General features: G+C 39.9%; 1 protein-coding gene across 1 annotated transcript in view; it reads left to right on the plus strand.

Annotated features, from left to right (window-relative positions):
* Positions 1–17,845, plus strand: part of dnah9l (dynein, axonemal, heavy polypeptide 9 like) — a 124,111-nt gene that overhangs the window by 56,173 nt on the left and 50,093 nt on the right. The window contains exons 35-53 of the mRNA XM_057857690.1: positions 887–1,047; positions 1,225–1,381; positions 6,058–6,203; positions 6,263–6,379; positions 6,450–6,588; positions 9,061–9,153; positions 9,298–9,492; positions 9,553–9,630; positions 9,710–9,842; positions 9,915–10,042; positions 11,204–11,352; positions 11,424–11,574; positions 11,668–11,799; positions 12,876–13,049; positions 13,177–13,381; positions 14,184–14,349; positions 14,415–14,517; positions 14,587–14,724; positions 14,793–14,894. Of these exons, the coding sequence (XP_057713673.1) occupies positions 887–1,047; positions 1,225–1,381; positions 6,058–6,203; positions 6,263–6,379; positions 6,450–6,588; positions 9,061–9,153; positions 9,298–9,492; positions 9,553–9,630; positions 9,710–9,842; positions 9,915–10,042; positions 11,204–11,352; positions 11,424–11,574; positions 11,668–11,799; positions 12,876–13,049; positions 13,177–13,381; positions 14,184–14,349; positions 14,415–14,517; positions 14,587–14,724; positions 14,793–14,894 (2,667 nt within the window). The remainder of the gene's footprint in view (positions 1–886; positions 1,048–1,224; positions 1,382–6,057; positions 6,204–6,262; positions 6,380–6,449; positions 6,589–9,060; positions 9,154–9,297; positions 9,493–9,552; positions 9,631–9,709; positions 9,843–9,914; positions 10,043–11,203; positions 11,353–11,423; positions 11,575–11,667; positions 11,800–12,875; positions 13,050–13,176; positions 13,382–14,183; positions 14,350–14,414; positions 14,518–14,586; positions 14,725–14,792; positions 14,895–17,845) is intronic.

The raw sequence follows: 17,845 nt of genomic DNA on the forward strand, positions 1-17,845 counted from the left end.
AAATGGAATATATTTTGAAGATCGCACAAACATTTACTTTTTTAAATCATAAGGAAATGAATAGGTAGCCCAACACAAATTAACAAATATAAGTCCAAAGTGCACATTGACAGCTAAGATGTTCTGAACCTCCCCATCAGAGCAAATAAAACAAAATATGATAAATAAGCCACCTTTTTTTTTTTTTTTTTTTTTTTTTGCTGTTTTAGAAGAATTGCACATCTGAACCAATCAGAGCTAACTATCTCTGGTGATCACATGTCAGTATGTCAGCCAATTGAACGGATAAATGAGTCCAGGCATTTTGCTTTGCTGCGTGGATTCGTCAGACTCAGATAACTGCAGCAGCTGGGGAAACTTCCATGCCGTCCGTGGAATAAAATAAATAATAAATATCGGTGGAAACGGATTACCCTACACAGCAATTTAGTATGCTTTTTGTTAACACTTGTCTATGTAAATTTGATGTTGGTAGATTGCTTTCTTCTTGGAAATGAAATGCATGTGTGGCAGCTTTGTATTTTTCTTTTTTTACATAACGTTTTGACAGTTGCCGTCATATTTTCAGACTCAAAGCACCATATACCGGAACAGCGTTCCTGCCCTGAATCTTATACCGGAACTGCGTTCCAGCCCTGAATCTTATACCGGAACTGCGTTCCTGACCGTTCCTGCTCACTTTCACCCTTGGATATACGTCTGACCCATTTGAAGTGGGAGGGTTGGCAACGAATGAACGAACGCTGCCACCCTCTTAATTCAAATAGATCAGACGTCTGCTAGTGATAAACCATTTCAATTCACACAGCTTACAGGATGTTAATGTGCTGGGGCAAAAATTTACTACATGATTTTTTTTAATGATCGCATTTTGTATGAAGTACAGGTGACAACAGGACAAGCATTTGCATGGCTCTCTCAGTTGCGCCACCGTTGGGATGATGAAACCCGACATTGCTATATTGACATCTGTGACGCCCAATTCCGCTTCAGTTACGAGTACCTTGGTAACACCAACAGGCTGGTCATCACTCCTCTCACTGACAGGTACTCATACGTAAACATGTCATTGACGGCAATGGACATCCAATCCATTTGAATTGGCGGAATAACAATTGAATAGTAATTGAACTGGCCAGTTCAAATTTATTGGGCGTTCGTCGTCGTCGATATCAGCCAAAGAATGAAATTATTTTTATTATAGTTTAAATTTTCTCATGTCAGGTGTTATATAACTCTGACTCAATCCCTCCATCTTACAATGAGCGGCGCTCCCTCTGGCCCGGCTGGGACTGGTAAAACAGAAACAACCAAGGATCTGGGACGCTCTCTGGGCATTATGGTTTATGTGTTCAACTGCTCAGAACAAATGGACTACAAGGTGACGCTCTTTCCAATTTATGTTCATATAATGCAGTGCTTCTCAATTATTTTCTGTTACGCCCCCCAAGGAAGACGTAAATGTTTTGCGCCCCCCCAAACTCTGCCGCCACTGTAAATAGTATCATTTATTACTGTTATAAGTACGCCTCTGCCTCACATTGTATCCTTTATTCTATTAGAAAAAAAAAATAACAGAGATCAATTTATAAAGTATAACTTTATTAACAATGTTTTGTTTGTAACAGAAAAGACTTAACGCGCATCAATTTGCCTAAATTAAAAAAAAAAAAAAAACACTCAAGGTCCATTTTTGACCATTTGATACTGAAAAATAAAATCAGTAAATACTAACAAATTCAAATTGATTAGAAACTTTAACTCATGAGGACAATATGCCAAAAAATTTGACCAAAAAAAACAAAACTGAATAGAAGAAATAAAAAAAGTGTCTTTGGACAGAAGGACAGTTTTTATTTTTGCTGCTTGCTGCTCCCAGTATCACCTCCAGTTTGCAATGATGTGGGGTTATATTGCACTGAGCATGCTAACAGTGCTCACTGGTTTACTGATATAACACTGACAAAGCGGGACGATTGTTGGCAATATTCGGCACGTTTTCGCTGAAAAACAAGCAAGCAGCTTATCAATGAGATTGGGGTCTAATGTCTTTAAGTGGCGTCTTAATTGATTTGGCTTTCGGCTGTCCGCTATAATAATTTTTAGACACAGTAAACAGTGGTCTTTCCTCGTCTACCACTGTATTAAATGTCAAAGCCAAAACCAAACGGCCCGAAAAAAGCGCATTCTCGGCGGCCGAGGGAGAACCGTAGGTGAGGGCGGTCGTCGTGACGATCCTAGGCCGAAAGTGGACTTTTCGGGCGGACACGTGAGAACCGGAGAAGACAGTGGGTCGCTGCGTGAGACGGCTTTCGAAAACGGCGCACAGTTCTCTAGCTCCTCATTCATGAGTCTCTTCCGTGTGCTCTTGCTTACTTCAAAAATACTGCACGCACTTTGAAAATGAGAGCGCCACTGCCACCCACTGAGTGGATGTGCAAGTACACTTTATTCTAGTACGACAAAAAAAAATAAAATTAAAAAATTAAAAAGCATGTTTCCCGAGGTCACACGCGCCACCCCTGGCATCGCTCTGCGCCCCCCTGGAGGGGCGCGCCCCACTATTTGAGAAGTACTGATATAATGTATATATGAATCAGAGCTGCCAACATCTTTTTTTGATAGTCTACTAATCATGATGATTTTTGCGATGAGTTGACATACAGTATAAGCTCATACATAAATGACATATTGTATACATTGAAAAATGTTATACAGGTAGTCCCTGGGTTACGAATGAGTTCCGTTCCTACTGGCGACGTAACCGAAATTTCCGTGTAAATTGGAATTAACCCTTTAAGTACCCCTCAAATCTCAAAATAACTGTCCAAAAACATGTATTATACGTCATTGTACTGTCCTCGCCAAGACGTTAGAGCTAAGTCCTAGCTAGACAGTGAGCTAAGCTATGAGATGACGAAGTCAGATGTCTGTGTGGTTTGCTGACTTTTTTCAGCTGCTCATGACATCAACACTCGCAGAATGAAACTAAACTTAAAATGAAATTAAATCAGGTTCATCTTCAATGACAGCAATTCGAATTTCCCTTAATAACTAGTTGCTGATACAGCAATAACAATCCACACAAACGATTAGCATTAATCAGTTATACATAATCTATAACAATCACATAAACTTACCAAACGTACCAAGTATTCGACCCAGGGGTCGCGTTAACTGAACATTTTCCGTCGTTGACCGTTTTTTTAAAACGGGGACGGAAAAAACTGAAGTCCATCCGTCATTTTGACAGGTTGCAATTCACACCCCAGACCACAGGATGGCGAGTGAGCATATTAATTAGCTATTGTCTCTCTTGATGCATGACGTCGTTGGCCTTACTCGGAAAATTGTCCGAACTAGCATTCAAGTGTAGCAAACACGGAAATGTTAGGAGAGCATTGTCTAAGGCTACGTTCATTCTACAGGTCTTAATGCACAAATCCAATTTTTTCGTGTTTTTCCGACTCGAGTCAGGCATTAACTTGACGGTCTGAACGGGACAAGTCGCATAGAAGTGGACCATTTAAAATCCGATCTGGGTCATTTTTGAATGTGGTTCAAATCCGATCTGGGCCACATTTTTCCAGACTGTCGCGGCGGTCTGTACCGTCCAGTGTCCCAAATCCGATTTCAGCTGTGCGTTATTAGCGCCTAGCTTGCAGTGAACACGGCTTTTGGGGAAGGGCCGGGCTTGACAACAGTCATAAAAAAAAATTAAAATGGGTTGAGGATAAGCATGAGAATGATCGGTTTTCTCTCTGCTCTATGTGAGCTATATTTCAACATTTCCTACACGGCCGAGAGTCGGGAGAGGGGTCTGGCTGCAGCCCGTCTTGGAGAGTCGGGGAAAACTGCCCGTATGTGTGTGTGACATGCACGGACAGTGCGTGCATGCTATCAATCCATATAAACTGTGAATATAAGCCTAAACAGGGATTATTTATGTCTGTTATTTGTCTCCTCCTTTTGAAAAGCAAAATATGATATCCCTGGAATGACGGATGACTTGTCATTTTTTTTTTTATGCTTCTGCGCACCGGCGCGTGTCGGACTGCGAATTAAAGCGCATGCGTAATACTTGAATGGTCTCAGTGGACAAAAGCAGTCTGAACGGGCACGCCAAAAAAACGGATATGACAAAAAAAACGGATTTGTTCATTAAGACCTGTAGTATGAACGTAGCCTTAATGAATGAGCAGGGACAAACAGCTGGAGTCAGAAGTACATGCGCTATTCTCAGACCTGAACGCACCACGAGTCTTGGATGACAAATCAACAGAGCAGAGAGTAGACACAACATGGCTGGTAGTTTCTTCAATTTATTCAGAGTTGAGTAAGTAACGCATCGCTTTTGACCAACACTGCTATTGAATATGTCATTATTATCATTAAAAAAATTTAAGTGACAGGTAAAAATAGATTATGACCGGATTTTTATGATCCTGTCAGTCAAAATGACAGACAACGAAAAAGTCTAGCGCAACCTCTGATTCGACCACAAGTGAAAATGCACAATAAACAGTCAAAAAGGTGTTATATACAGGCCTTGCCTCTGTGGATGCTTCACAGGTAACAAATGTGCGTGCAGGCTTTCTTTCCCCTCTCACTCGGCTGCGCGATTTCTTCGTATGTGCGTGTGCACTCTTCTTTGTGTGCGCAAATACGTTCTTCTTCGTATGTACATGTGCTCTTACTCGCGTGTGGAAGTACTAATAAGGGCATGCATCACTAAACAATAGTCAACATTATTAAAAAAATAATTAAATAAATAAATAGCAAGTAGAAACTAAATAGCGGACGAGATTCCGTCGTCGTAAAGTCGAAGTCACGTAAGTTGGGTACGTCGTAACCCTGGGACTACCTGTATTACTCTGAGCTTTACTTTTACACGCAAAAACGATGCACTGAGAAAAGTTTGGCATTGTAACTATTTTCGCAAAGAAAAAGTAGGTGTGCAAAAATATCCGTTTTGATGAATTTTTAAGATAATTATTTGCTTTTATTGAGGACTACAAAGTTGTTTTCCCTTTTTGTGTGTGTGTTTTTTGATAGATAGATAGATAGATAGATAGATAGATAGATAGATAGATAGATAGATAGATAGATAGATAGATAGATAGATAGATAGATAGATAGATAGATAGATAGAGAGAGAGAGAGAGAGAGAGAGAGAGAGAGAGAGAGAGAGAGAGAGAGAGAGAGAGAGAGAGAGAGAGAGAGAGAGAGAGAGAGATTGGACAATTTTAAGGTCAAGAAGTCTCGAAACAATTACCATATTTTTCGCACTATAAGGCACATCGGCATATATACACTTATTGGATGGCCTATTTTAAAACTGTTTTCATATATAGGGCGCATCGCATTAAAAGGCGCGGTAGTAATAATAGTAGTACTGGTTGGGGTTGCGTTATGCATCCACTAGCTGGAACTTCACTAAAGGGAATTTCATGGCATGATTGATCAATATTGATCCATGTATAAGGCGCATCGGATTATAAGGTGCACTGTCGGCTTTTGAGAAAATGGAAGCCTTTTAGGTGCACCTTATAGTGTGGAAAATACTGTAAACATAATCATCAAAATAGTTCTCGATTAATTTAATAATCAATCCTTTTTGGGGTTTTTTTTTTAACTCAAATAATTAAGAAAAAAATGACAATAAAAAAATATAAACAATTTAAATTATATATTTTGCTTTTTTTGTTTGCTTATTTTAAAAATGTAAGAAAAAAATTATAGATGCAAACATTTAAAATAAACGAAATATTTTTTACTATTACCTCATTGGCTACATTTGACAACAATAGACATCTAATTAATTTAAATTGGGGAAACTGGCTTTGATTTCTCATCTCTTAAAGCCAGTGACGTAGCTAGAGGTCCAATTCATTTTGACTGTCTAAATGGACTTATAGCGCCGTCAATTCCAGTGAATAAGTTAAGAGGCCACCAAAAATGGTTTTACACCATTTTGAGGTCAACTAAACAATTAATCAACCCTCAAAATAGTGGCAGCCCCAATACTTTAACTGTTTCTATGTTTTGCTTCCCCAGTCAATTGGAAATATTTATAAGGGTCTGGCTCAGACTGGAGTGTGGGGCTGTTTTGACGAATTCAACAGAATCTCTGTGGAAGTGCTCTCTGTTGTTGCGGTACAAGTTAAGACCATACAGGACGCCGTACGCAACAAAAAACAAAGGTAAAATGGACATGCAATGTCATTTTACAAAACAGATGTTTGATTTCATGTGTTTGTAGGTTTAATTTCCTAGGAGAGGAGATTGAGCTGAAGCAAACAGTAGGAATCTTCATTACATTGAATCCAGGTTATGCAGGTAGAGCTGAGCTTCCCGAAAATCTCAAGGCTCTCTTCAGGTCTGAGAATATTTGAACGTCCTAAATTATGTAAAATGTGATTAATTAACGTGGTTTGCCAATGTTCCAGGCCTTGCGCCATGGTGATCCCGGACTTTGAGCTCATTTGTGAAATCATGCTAGTGGCAGAGGGCTTCATAGATGCTCGTCTGCTAGCACGCAAGTTCATCAGCCTCTACACACTTTGTAAAGAACTGCTGTCCAAACAGGTAGGTTAATTTGTAATTCAAGCAGAGGTGGATAGAGTAACCAAAACTTTGACTCATGTAAGAGTAGCTTAGTACTTCAAAACAATATTATTATATATATATTATTTAAATAAATCGACACTGAAAAAAATAACTGGTGGATTTACTTGATAAAATCATTGTAACAATTTGCACTTACTTTCATTAAGTAAATTTTACTGCAGTAAAATTTACTTAATAGTAAAATTTACTTAATAAAAGTGAGCGCAAATTGCAAATTTTACTGCAGTAAAATTTACTTAATAAAAGTGAGCGCAAATTGCTACAGTGATGTTCTCAAGTAAATCTACTAGTTATTTTTTTCAGTGTGTTTAAGTAAAAGAGTTAGAGCATAGGTCACAGGCTTGAACGACTACAGGCCCATGGCTCTCACTCCCATCCCCGCCAAATGCATGGAAAGAGTGGTCATCAGCTACATCAAGGCCGCTATACCACCATCACACGATCCATACCAGTTTACTTACAGGGAAAATCGCTCAACAGAGGACGCCATCGCTACAGGGCTACACGTACTACTGGAGCATCTGAAACTTTAAAACACCTACGCACACCTCCTGATTATGGATTACAGTTCGGCCATAAAACCTACGCCCCAAACTCCAACAGCTGGGTCTTAACACCACCCTGTGCAACTGGATCGTGGACTTCCTCACAAACCGCACACAGAGTGTCAGAGTGGGTAATAACACCTCCTCCATCCTTGCCATCAACATCGGGGCTCCCCAGGGTTGTGTGCTAAGCCCTCTGCTCTATACTCTGTTCACGCATGACTGCTCTGCCTCCTCCCCCTCAAACCTCATCATCAGGTTCGCGGACGATACCAGTGTTCTTGGACTTATCTCCAACAACGATGAGACTGAATACAGGAAAGAGGTGCAACATCTGGTCTCATGGTGTAACAACAACAACCGGGTTCTAAACATTAAAAAGACCAAACAGATCATTGTGGACTAAATGCTAGCCAAAACACCACAGCCCTCTCACCATTGGCTCTGAGGTGGTGGAGAGGGTCAGCAGTTTTAAGTTCCCTGAGGTGACCATGGCAGAGGACCTAACCTGGAACAGTCACATTGCCTCAGTAGTTGGTAAGGCCCAACAGTGCCTCTTTTACCTGAGGAAGCTGAGGAGCCACATCCCCAGACCGCTGCTGGTGAACTTTTACAGCTGTGCCATCAGCAGCGAGCGTTCTGACGTATGCGTTTCTGGCTTGGTACTCAGGCTTCATCGAAGCGGACCAGCAGGCACTCCAGCGTGTGGTAAAACAGCAGGGAAAATCACTGGAACCCCCCTCCCAGAGATAAGAAACATCTACAACACATGCTGTCTTAACATAGTGCAGAACATCCTGCGGGACCAATACCACCCTGCCTATCATCTGCTCCACCGTCTACCCTCAGGTAGAACAGCCATACTAAAAGTACAAACAGTCTGAACCCTCAGGCCATAAGACTGCTGAACTCAAAAGTACACTGAAATTGTTGTTGTTGTTGTTGTTGTGGGGTCAGGAGGATGATTATCATTATTATTAGTTCTGCACTTGCCACTGTGGGGAGGGGGGGCACGAATGGCTATGTAATTTTATTGATATTTATTATTTATTTATGGTGGGGATTGTGGGGGCACTGGGGACACTTTTCTTTTATCCTGCTCTGCATCAAGCAATTTTAATGGGTACTGACTCGTAGTGTTGTTGGAACTCCGATCTGAATTTCGTTGTTATCCTGACAATGACAAATAAAAACTGAATCAAAATGACAGCGTTTCTAACGGTGTTATTTTTTTTAGTAGTGAGTCATCTAATTAATTACTTTTCCCATCTTTGTAAGGCTGTTACCGTTACTAAGAAAGTGAAGGAGCGCGTTACTACAATTTGGTTGAACGAAGCACGAGTTGTCTGATTTTTTTTTCACAAATCAGCTGCCTGCCTGGAGAGAGCAGAGCTTGAATTATATTTAATATTGTTACTTTACAGGGTATTTAAGGATAGTGTTCTGCTTATAATGCAGTAACCTAACTTACAGAGATTTGCTCTGGTTAATGGTCAGTTTACATTTGTGTTTGCTTAAAAGACTGTAATGTATTTGATCCAAATAAATACCAAATGTTCAAATATACTGTATATATTGTTTTATACTTCAATCAGTTAAAATAAAAATCTTTTATGTGAAATATGTTATGGAATTTATAATGTAATAATGTGTCGAAGATGAAAAGGGATGTCAGTTACTTTGCTGAGTAGCTAATTACTCTTACAATGAGGTAATTGAGTTACTAACTCACTTACTTTAATGGGAGAAGTAATTTGTAACTGTAACTAAATACATTTATGGTGGTAATGGTAATGGTATCTACCCACCTCTGAATTTCAGACATTAAAAAAAAAAAACAATGGCGACATGTAGCAATCATCACCAATGTTTTCCCTTGATTTAGGATCATTATGATTGGGGTTTAAGAGCCATTAAATCTGTCCTGGTAGTGGCGGGATCACTAAAACGGGAGGAACGTTCCAGACCTGAGGAACAGGTAGGCATCACTTGAAGTCAAAATGGATTGGACATCTATTGCCGTCAGCAGAAGCCAATTTCGGCGTTTATTTCTGGTTAAACATCTTGAATGGCAAATTTTTCTTACTCTTATTTCCTATCTCCAAACTACCATTTTCCTTAGGTGCTGATGCGAGCATTAAGGGACTTCAACCTGCCAAAGATAGTGACCAATGACGTGGCCATATTTTTAGGCCTAATTGGTGACCTTTTCCCTCAGTTGGAGGTTCCTCGTAAGAGGGACCCTGATTTGGAAAACGCTGTCCGCCAGTCAGTTAGTGAGCTGCGACTTCAGCCAGAAGAAAACTTTATTCTGAAGGTACTGCAGCCATTAAGTTAACTTTGTCTCATCGTTTCATATTTCTTTGTGTGTTTTCAGGTGACACAATTAGAAGAGCTGCTGGCTGTCAGACACTCTGTATTTGTTGTAGGGGGACCAGGAACTGGAAAAAGCCAGGTCACCATGATCTATTTTCATTCCAGGCATTCACATTTCAATTTGTTTACAGCTGCAACTTTTCTGCTTGATTAACCAGATCTTGAAGACCCTCCATAGAACATATACAAACATGAAGCTGAAACCAGTATGGAATGACATCAACCCAAAAGCTGTGACCACAGATGAGTTGTTCGGATATTTGCACCCTGTAACCAGAGAGTGGAAGGATGGTAGGAGAGCACGTTTAGAACACATTGTTTCAATACAGGCACAATATTGGGGGACTGCTTCATCTACTTCAGGTGTGTTCTCTACAACCATGCGAGAACAGACTTCAGTTAGCCACCAAGGCCCCAAATGGATTGTTCTAGACGGGGACATTGACCCCATGTGGATTGAGTCACTCAACACAGTTATGGATGACAATAAGGTCAGTTTCTCTTGTTTGCAAGATCAGCATGGTGACATGTCATATCAAAACATCTAACAACCTTTTTTGTTGGATTATGCTTTCCTGCACAGTGGTAAAATTTGGTCGTAGCAATAGATTCTGCTTTCTTAGTTTTTGGCTAAATGGCGTCTTCAGACAAAGTAAGACTGAGGCATTCATGACTACATGTGCACATTTTGTGATCCGTGAAGAGAGCTGGGAGCAGGTAAAGATGAGGAATGAAGGTCAGTCACACCTTGCCAGGAAATCTAGCATATTCTGGTTTCTGTACTAGCAAAACCAGAACCAAAACACAAGAAATCTAGGAGAACCTTGCTAAAATTGTTGTGTTTTGGTTTGTAGTCTTGCTAATGTTTTATTACTGGTCTTGCTAGTGTTCTAATACTAGTCTTTCTAGAACACGGGGTGTCAAACTAGTCCTCAAAGGGCTGCAGTGGGTGCTGGATTTCATTCCAACCAAACGAGATGTGTATCTTTTCACCAATCAAGTCTTACAAGTATAATCAGTTGATTGCAGTCAGGTGTTGCTTGTTTTAGAAGAAACCTCATTGGTTGAACAGTCTGTGCTCGATCTGTTAGAACAAAGACCAAAACCCACTGTGACCCTTTGTGGAATCTGTTAGACAACCCTGTTCTGGACCATAAACCAGAATATGCACCAGCAAGGTTCTTGCTAGTGTAGAAACATATTTCTAAGTAGGGACAGAAAGACAAAGGTTCCATGTGTGTAAATGAAAAGGGGACTAGTGGACTGTCAAGGTAGAGTAATGGGAAGGGCTGAAGAGCAGTGATGAAGAGAGTACAAGCAAGATGGAGCAGCTGTAGGAAAATGTAAGGGCTGACCTGTTAGACAAGAGCACCAGCTAACGTAAATGGAACTGTTTTCAGTAGTGGGAGACAGAAGTAATGGGCTAGGGGACAGATTTGAAGATGCCAAGATTCTCTTTGGGAGTGACAAATATGGACAGGAATTGATTCAACAGAGGAACAGCACAGATCTAACGATCTGACATCAAAGATTGATTGAGATGCTTTGGTCTTACAAAGGAGGGACAGTGGGATACCCAAAATGGAGTCACTAGAAAGAAGTTAAGGGTCAATACAGATAAAAGAGACTTAAGATCCTTTCCCTTGGTGAAGGTCTTGACTCTGGCCAGTAATGAGAGGATCAGTTTGTCCTCCTCCATGCGTCTCCTTTTTGAGATCTCCCACCTGAAAGCTGCTACCCCGGCGACTGTTTCCAGAGCAGGAATCCTCTATGTCAACCCCCAGGACCTTGGTTGGCCCTCGTAAGGCACAAGCACGCTCAACTCACGGTGCTGCGCTTTGTTCGACTTCCCAGTCTTGACTGTATCCCCAGTTTTGTGACAAGCTGGATCGAGACCCGGCAGGCCCAATCGGAACGAGCCAACCTTACTATTCTGTTCGACAAATATGTTCCCTGCTGTCTGGAACAAGTCCGCTGCAACTTGAAAACAATCACGCCTATTCCAGAAAACAGTATGGTACAAGTAAGAACAAGTGCTATATGCTGAATATATGCACTGATTTCATTGTCGCAATGTACAAAGTTTTAAGATATTCTTGTATCACCCCTCAATCAGACCTTGTGTTCCTTGTTGGACTGCCTACTGACAGATGACAACGCTCCTCCAGACTCCCCGAGAGAACTTTACGAGATTTACTTTGTCTTCGCCTGTGTCTGGGCCTTTGGAGGAGCCCTCTTTCAAGACCATGTTAGTATTCTTTCATTGCATCAGTAACCTAGTAGGAAGTATGTGTTGCAGTAGTTTTGCACCGACACCATTTTTTGCTTCTGGCCCTCAGCCATGTAGTATCGGCCGATGCCGATCCTGAACCGATTTATATAAAATATGCATTTATACTAGGGCTGTCAAACGATTAAAATTTGTAATCGAGTTAATTACAGCTTAAAAAATTATTAATCGTAATTAATCGCAATTAATCGCAATTCAAACCATCTATAAAATATGCCATATTTTTCTGTAAATTATTGTTGGAATGGAAAGATAAGACACAAGATGGATATATACATTCAACATACGGTACATAAGGACTGTTTATTTTTTATAACAATAAATCAACAAGATGGCATTAACATTATTAACATTCTGTTAAAGCGATCCATGGATAGAAAGACTTGTAGTTCTTAAAAGAAAAATGTTAGTACAAGTTAGAGAAATTTTATATTAAAACCCCTAATGTTTTCGTTTTAATAAAATTTGTAAAATTTTCAATCAAAAAATAAACTAGTAGCCCACAATTGTTGATGTCAATAATTACTTACACAATGCTCATGCATGCTGAAGCCTATAAAATCAGTCGCTCCCAAGCACCAACAGAGGGCGGCAAAACTCCATAAAACACAACGAGTGAGCGTTTCACTGTGTACTGTCATTTAAATCTCTCTGACCAGGGCGTCTGCGTTAATTGCGTCAAATATTTTAACGTGATTAATTAAAAAAATTAATTAACGCCCGTTAACGCGATAATTTTGACAGCCCTACTTTATACATTTGCTTTTTTTCTTTAATACTAAATTACTTGCATACTCAGTTGAATACATGAAAAGACCTTTCATCCCCCATACTGAAATAGCCTCTGTGCGGCCATGTTGGTAGGAGTGACGTTCCTATCAAAGTACATGCATTGACATTCAAAATCAATCACCAGCTTATTTGTCTGCTGATTTATTTACTTACTTTTATTTAGTCATTTTAGTGCTATATCGGCACCGACACTGTCAGTGCAACACTGATCAAGATGCCTCTAACTTGGCTGTCTGTCACAGCTACGTGACTATCGTGCTGAGTTCAGCCGCTGGTGGTCAAAGGAAATGAGAGCTGTGAAGTTTCCCTCCCAAGGAACCATCTTTGACTACTTTATAGACCCTGAGACCAAAAAATTTACACCCTGGAGCGAGAAGATGCTTCCTTTTGAGCTGGAGGTTGATGTGCCTTTGCAAGTATGTACCAGTGATGGCTGCGATTACACACAAAAGTCATGTATCAATTCAGGCGCTGCACCCTGCGAAGTGTGTAATTCCTGAAAAATCTCTTTTGGGTAATAACAAATGTTTTTTGTTCTTTCAGACAGTGCTTGTCCATACCCCAGAAACCATCTGTCTGACCTATTTCATGGATCTGCTGCTCCACAGAGGCAAACCTGTCATGTTAGTGGGCAATGCAGGAGTAGGCAAGACCATCCTCGTGTCTGATAAAGTCTCCAAACTGAAGGAGGAGTACATGGTGGCTAAAGTCCCTTTCAACTACTATACAACCTCAGCTATGTTGCAACGTAAGATTGTGGGATAATATTGCAGTCTTTTTTATCATATTCATCTACTTGCAAAAAAATTATATGTGTACTGTATATATTAATTATATACAGTGGTACCTCGACACACGATCGCATCGACATACGATCCTTTCGGCATCCGACGTAAAATTTGACTCATCATTTGTCTCGACATAAGACGACATTCTTGAAATATGATTTATGAAAGCGTCACAATTTCATTGTTTTCCTGCTTGAAGGACGCACGGCAGATTTTCTTGAGAGAAATCAACATGGGTCCCAAGAAGGTTAGTGCAGGTGGTTAAATTTTAAAAAAGGTGACACTTTCCATTGAAATTAAGAAGGATATGATAGAAAAATATGAGCGTAGTGTGCGTGTGAGTCATCTGGCTCGACAATATGGCCGGAATATGTGTACGATCTCGACGGTCCTCAAGCACAGGTACCCTCCTATACTCCACCCGTCGCGTCGCCGACCTACGTTCACCAATCTACATAAGTTAAGGTGACAATAAAACGATTTATTGTATTTTTGATTTATTATGATTATTATTAGTGTAACATTGGCAAAGAAGAAAACTTGCGTACTTTTCCGCTGCAATTTAGGTAAATTCGATCTACTAAATTTAGATATCAATTTTCCCAATCAGAAATTTAAACTCCCATTGTTTTGTGTTAAGTGTTTTATTTTCGAAATGTGTGTGAATTTTCGTTCATCGCTCCCAGTCAAAATGAATTCAATAAATGGCAGCCATAGAGTTCACTTGTCTTTATCCAAATCAAATCCCCCCATAACACTCAGGTGTTCTGGAGAAACCACTGGAGAAGAAAGCAGGACGTAAATTTGGACCTCCTTCCACAAAAAGACTTATCTACTTCATAGATGACCTCAATATGCCCGAAGTGGACGCGTACGGAACCGTGCAACCTCACACGCTCATACGTCAGCACATGGATTATAACCATTGGTGAGACGCGCACTTTTCAAACATCTCTTCTCAATTTATAGTTGACACAGTTGGATTATTTGAAGGTATGACAGACAAAAGCTGGTACTGAAAGAGATCTATAACTGCCAATACATCACGTGTATGAACCCAACAGCTGGGAGCTTCTCCGTGAACCCTCGACTACAGGTGCAGAAAAAAAAAAAAATCGGGTTGTGACCTGCCATTTATGACAACAGTTTCTTTTGTCCGTTACAGAGGCATTTCTCCGTATTTTCAGTCCATTTCCCCAGTGCTGATGCATTGGCTACCATCTTCTCTAGCATTTTGTCAGCTCATTTCCTCCAGGGTGGATTCAGCTACGGAGTCTCACGATCAGTCGAGCCTCTCGTACAGGTGTCGTTTCATCTTCAGTAACGTATTCTTGCGTATGAAAACATCACAAATTCCGTCAATCCTTCCAGGCTGCCATCTCTTTGCACCAGAAAATCAGTCAGAACTTCCTGCCTACAGCGATTCGCTTCCATTACATTTTCAACCTGCGAGACCTTGCCAATATCTTCCAGGTCTGTAAATATTATCGGTGTAAATCATCAATTTCATGACAATAAGATATCGATTCTTTGGATAACGATATGATATTTCCCAATACAGTGGATCCTAATGATACAAGCACAATCTGTTCACTGATGAAGCTCGTAACTTGAATGCTCTTATATGATGAATGTATTTTCTCCACAAAAAATATATATATATATATTCCAGGTAATGTGTGCAACACTTCCCATGAACAAGCATTTACCTTCAGGGCTGAAGTCATCTAGCCGTATATACACCATAACTTTAAAGGAAACGGAATTTTTAGGTTAAGCAAACTGTGGAATATGGTTAATGTTCACTTGTAAGCACAAAAGATTCTGATACATTTCGATATAAGATTTTATTACCAGACACAACATGGATAAGCGGCAGGTGGGCAGATGGAGGGTTCTGTTGATGTGAGATGCTCAAATGCGATCTGGCGGGACACCGAGGCATTTGGACACGCCAAGCGACAGGGAGGCTTTCCTGGATTTCTCTCGCATGGTGAAAATTTGCTTGCATATTGAGACTCATTTTCTCCCGTGACAATGCCCATATCGTGAAAACTCGTAAGGTGAGGTGATCATATCATGAGGGTCCACTGCAAGAGAGTAGGTTTGGTCTCAAAATTGGTAGGGACAATATAACAGCATAACCTGCATATACACTTTTGGGTGGGGACGGGACATTAATAAGACCAAACAGACTGGATGAACGGGGGTCAATGCTACATGCCTCACAAATGTGAACCAAATTAATTGATAGTCATAATAATCAATGCAAAATAAATCTGAATTGACTTATACTAACTTCCCTGTGTATTCATTCAGGTCATATACATTTCAGTTCAAACCTTTGTTTTCAAAAAACTAAGAACAAAACATAGAGTTCACTATTAGTTAACAGGACACGGGGCTCACTATTCATCCTGAAAATATGTGATTATCTCTGCATTTGGTGATTTTTGTGCATCTAGCGTGAAATTTGACAATTTTATAGCCAAGTTATGCTATACTTGCACAAAAAATATTTAGGTTTTTTTAGGGAACGACTTTGAAATTTTTTATATCCCTGCTCATGGAGACTCATATACAGTGGGGAGAACAAGTATTTGATACACTGCCAATGGGAAAACCCATTGGCAGTGTATCAAATACTTGTTCTCCCCACTGTATGTCTAAGGGAGGTGCCAGTTTTGGTTTTAAATCACTAGCGGCTTGGGTTTTGAAAATATTTCAATTTTAAGTTTTTGAACACTTGTTTGTGAGCAAAATCCACCCAGAAAACAATTGTAACTCCATATATGAAAATCCATGCAAATCATGCAATAAATCATACATCGAGGAGACAGGGAGGAGCTTTATTACAAGAAAAACAGAACACAAGAAGGAGTATGAGAAGGAGACAACAATCAAACAAACAATCAGAAAAAAAGATCAAGCACAACAGGAACATCCCAAGTCAACCATCACCGATCACTGGAAAAGGGAAAAGCACTGACTGGGTTAGGGTAAGGGTTAGGGTTGTGTGTGAGTTTATCACAGTGAAAGCAAACTCAACGTTCCACCTGGGTTGGCCCCCTACAGGAAGGCATGGCGCAATGTCTGTGGGAGCTGTCTTGTCAACTAATGGTGGAGTCTATGGAAACATTTTCAAAATTTCCAGGAAGAAATGGTTAATTTTCAGTGGGTTGAGCAATGATGTAAAAAATCTAAATAGGGATTATTTAACCTTTTACCTCGATTATAATTAATGGATGATTATCTGACAAAATGTCTCCATAGACTGCAAATAAAAATATTATTAAATAAGTAATGTAGAAAATAAATGAATACATTCGAATAAATATATGCACTAATATGTATTCGGTTTCAAAAGTGTAAAATCACATGCTCGAGCCTTTTATTTCCTTCTAAACCCCGCCATTTACATGAAGCTGTGTTTTTTTTTTTTTTTTTGACTGTCAACAGTTTCCTGTGAAACACTGAGACCTTTCTCTCTAAGCAGCTTCTTGTTCACATTTTTCTGGTTCTATAGTTACCAACTGAGTTCACGACATTTCTCACAGTTAAATTATTGTAACAGTAGAAAACACATACAGGTGGACATTTCTCTCTAAGCAGCTTCCTACTCAGGTTTTATAAGTTAGCTAATTCACACAGTTTAACGCTATCCTTACTCTGATGCAGGTCAGACTTTCAGTAGCAAAATTACTGGTGTGCGTATTCCCTACCTCCACAACATTGATGTCTTTTTACATTACATACAGTGGCTGCTGCTGCTGGCCAAAAAAAACAAACAAAAGAAACTTCTAATATCCCTCATGTTTGAAGGGTGCAGAGGAGGCGGCATGTTGTCGACATGTAATATTTATCTCTGTCGGCGCTGTGGGGGTGTGCGTGTGCACGTGTGTGTGTGTGGGTGTGTGGGGGTGTGTGTGTGTGTCTGGGTTCAAGTCATCAGCCAATCAAACGCGTTTGAAGGGCAAATGTAAGCCTGAACAGAATGAAAATAAATCACTTAATAATGGTAGGGTCAATTCTGTCCTTACAACATATGGTAGGACAATCTAAATTACCTATATAACTGAGCTCATTATATAATGCAAATAAGGTTGCTTAAAAGTTGGTGGGGACAGTTTGAGCATCCTGAAAAGTTTGTAGTGATATGTCCCTACCGTCCCTATGCAAACCCTTGGTCCACTATATTACTATCTCTGCCAAATACTATGTCTGCCAAAATTGAATGGAGTAAATACGATATCTTTCTACACATTTAGCCCAATCATTTCCAATTCAGGTAAAGCAATAAAAAATACAAAGCAATTTTGAAAATTTGGTGGCTGAAATATTTCAGACATTTGAATGAAAACGGCATGTTGGACCATGTTTTGTGTGTCTATTAATTTGATTGGATAATTGCTTAACCGAGCTAT

Source organism: Corythoichthys intestinalis, chromosome 14, assembly GCF_030265065.1.
Source record: "Corythoichthys intestinalis isolate RoL2023-P3 chromosome 14, ASM3026506v1, whole genome shotgun sequence".
Classification (NCBI taxonomy): domain Eukaryota; kingdom Metazoa; phylum Chordata; class Actinopteri; order Syngnathiformes; family Syngnathidae; genus Corythoichthys; species Corythoichthys intestinalis.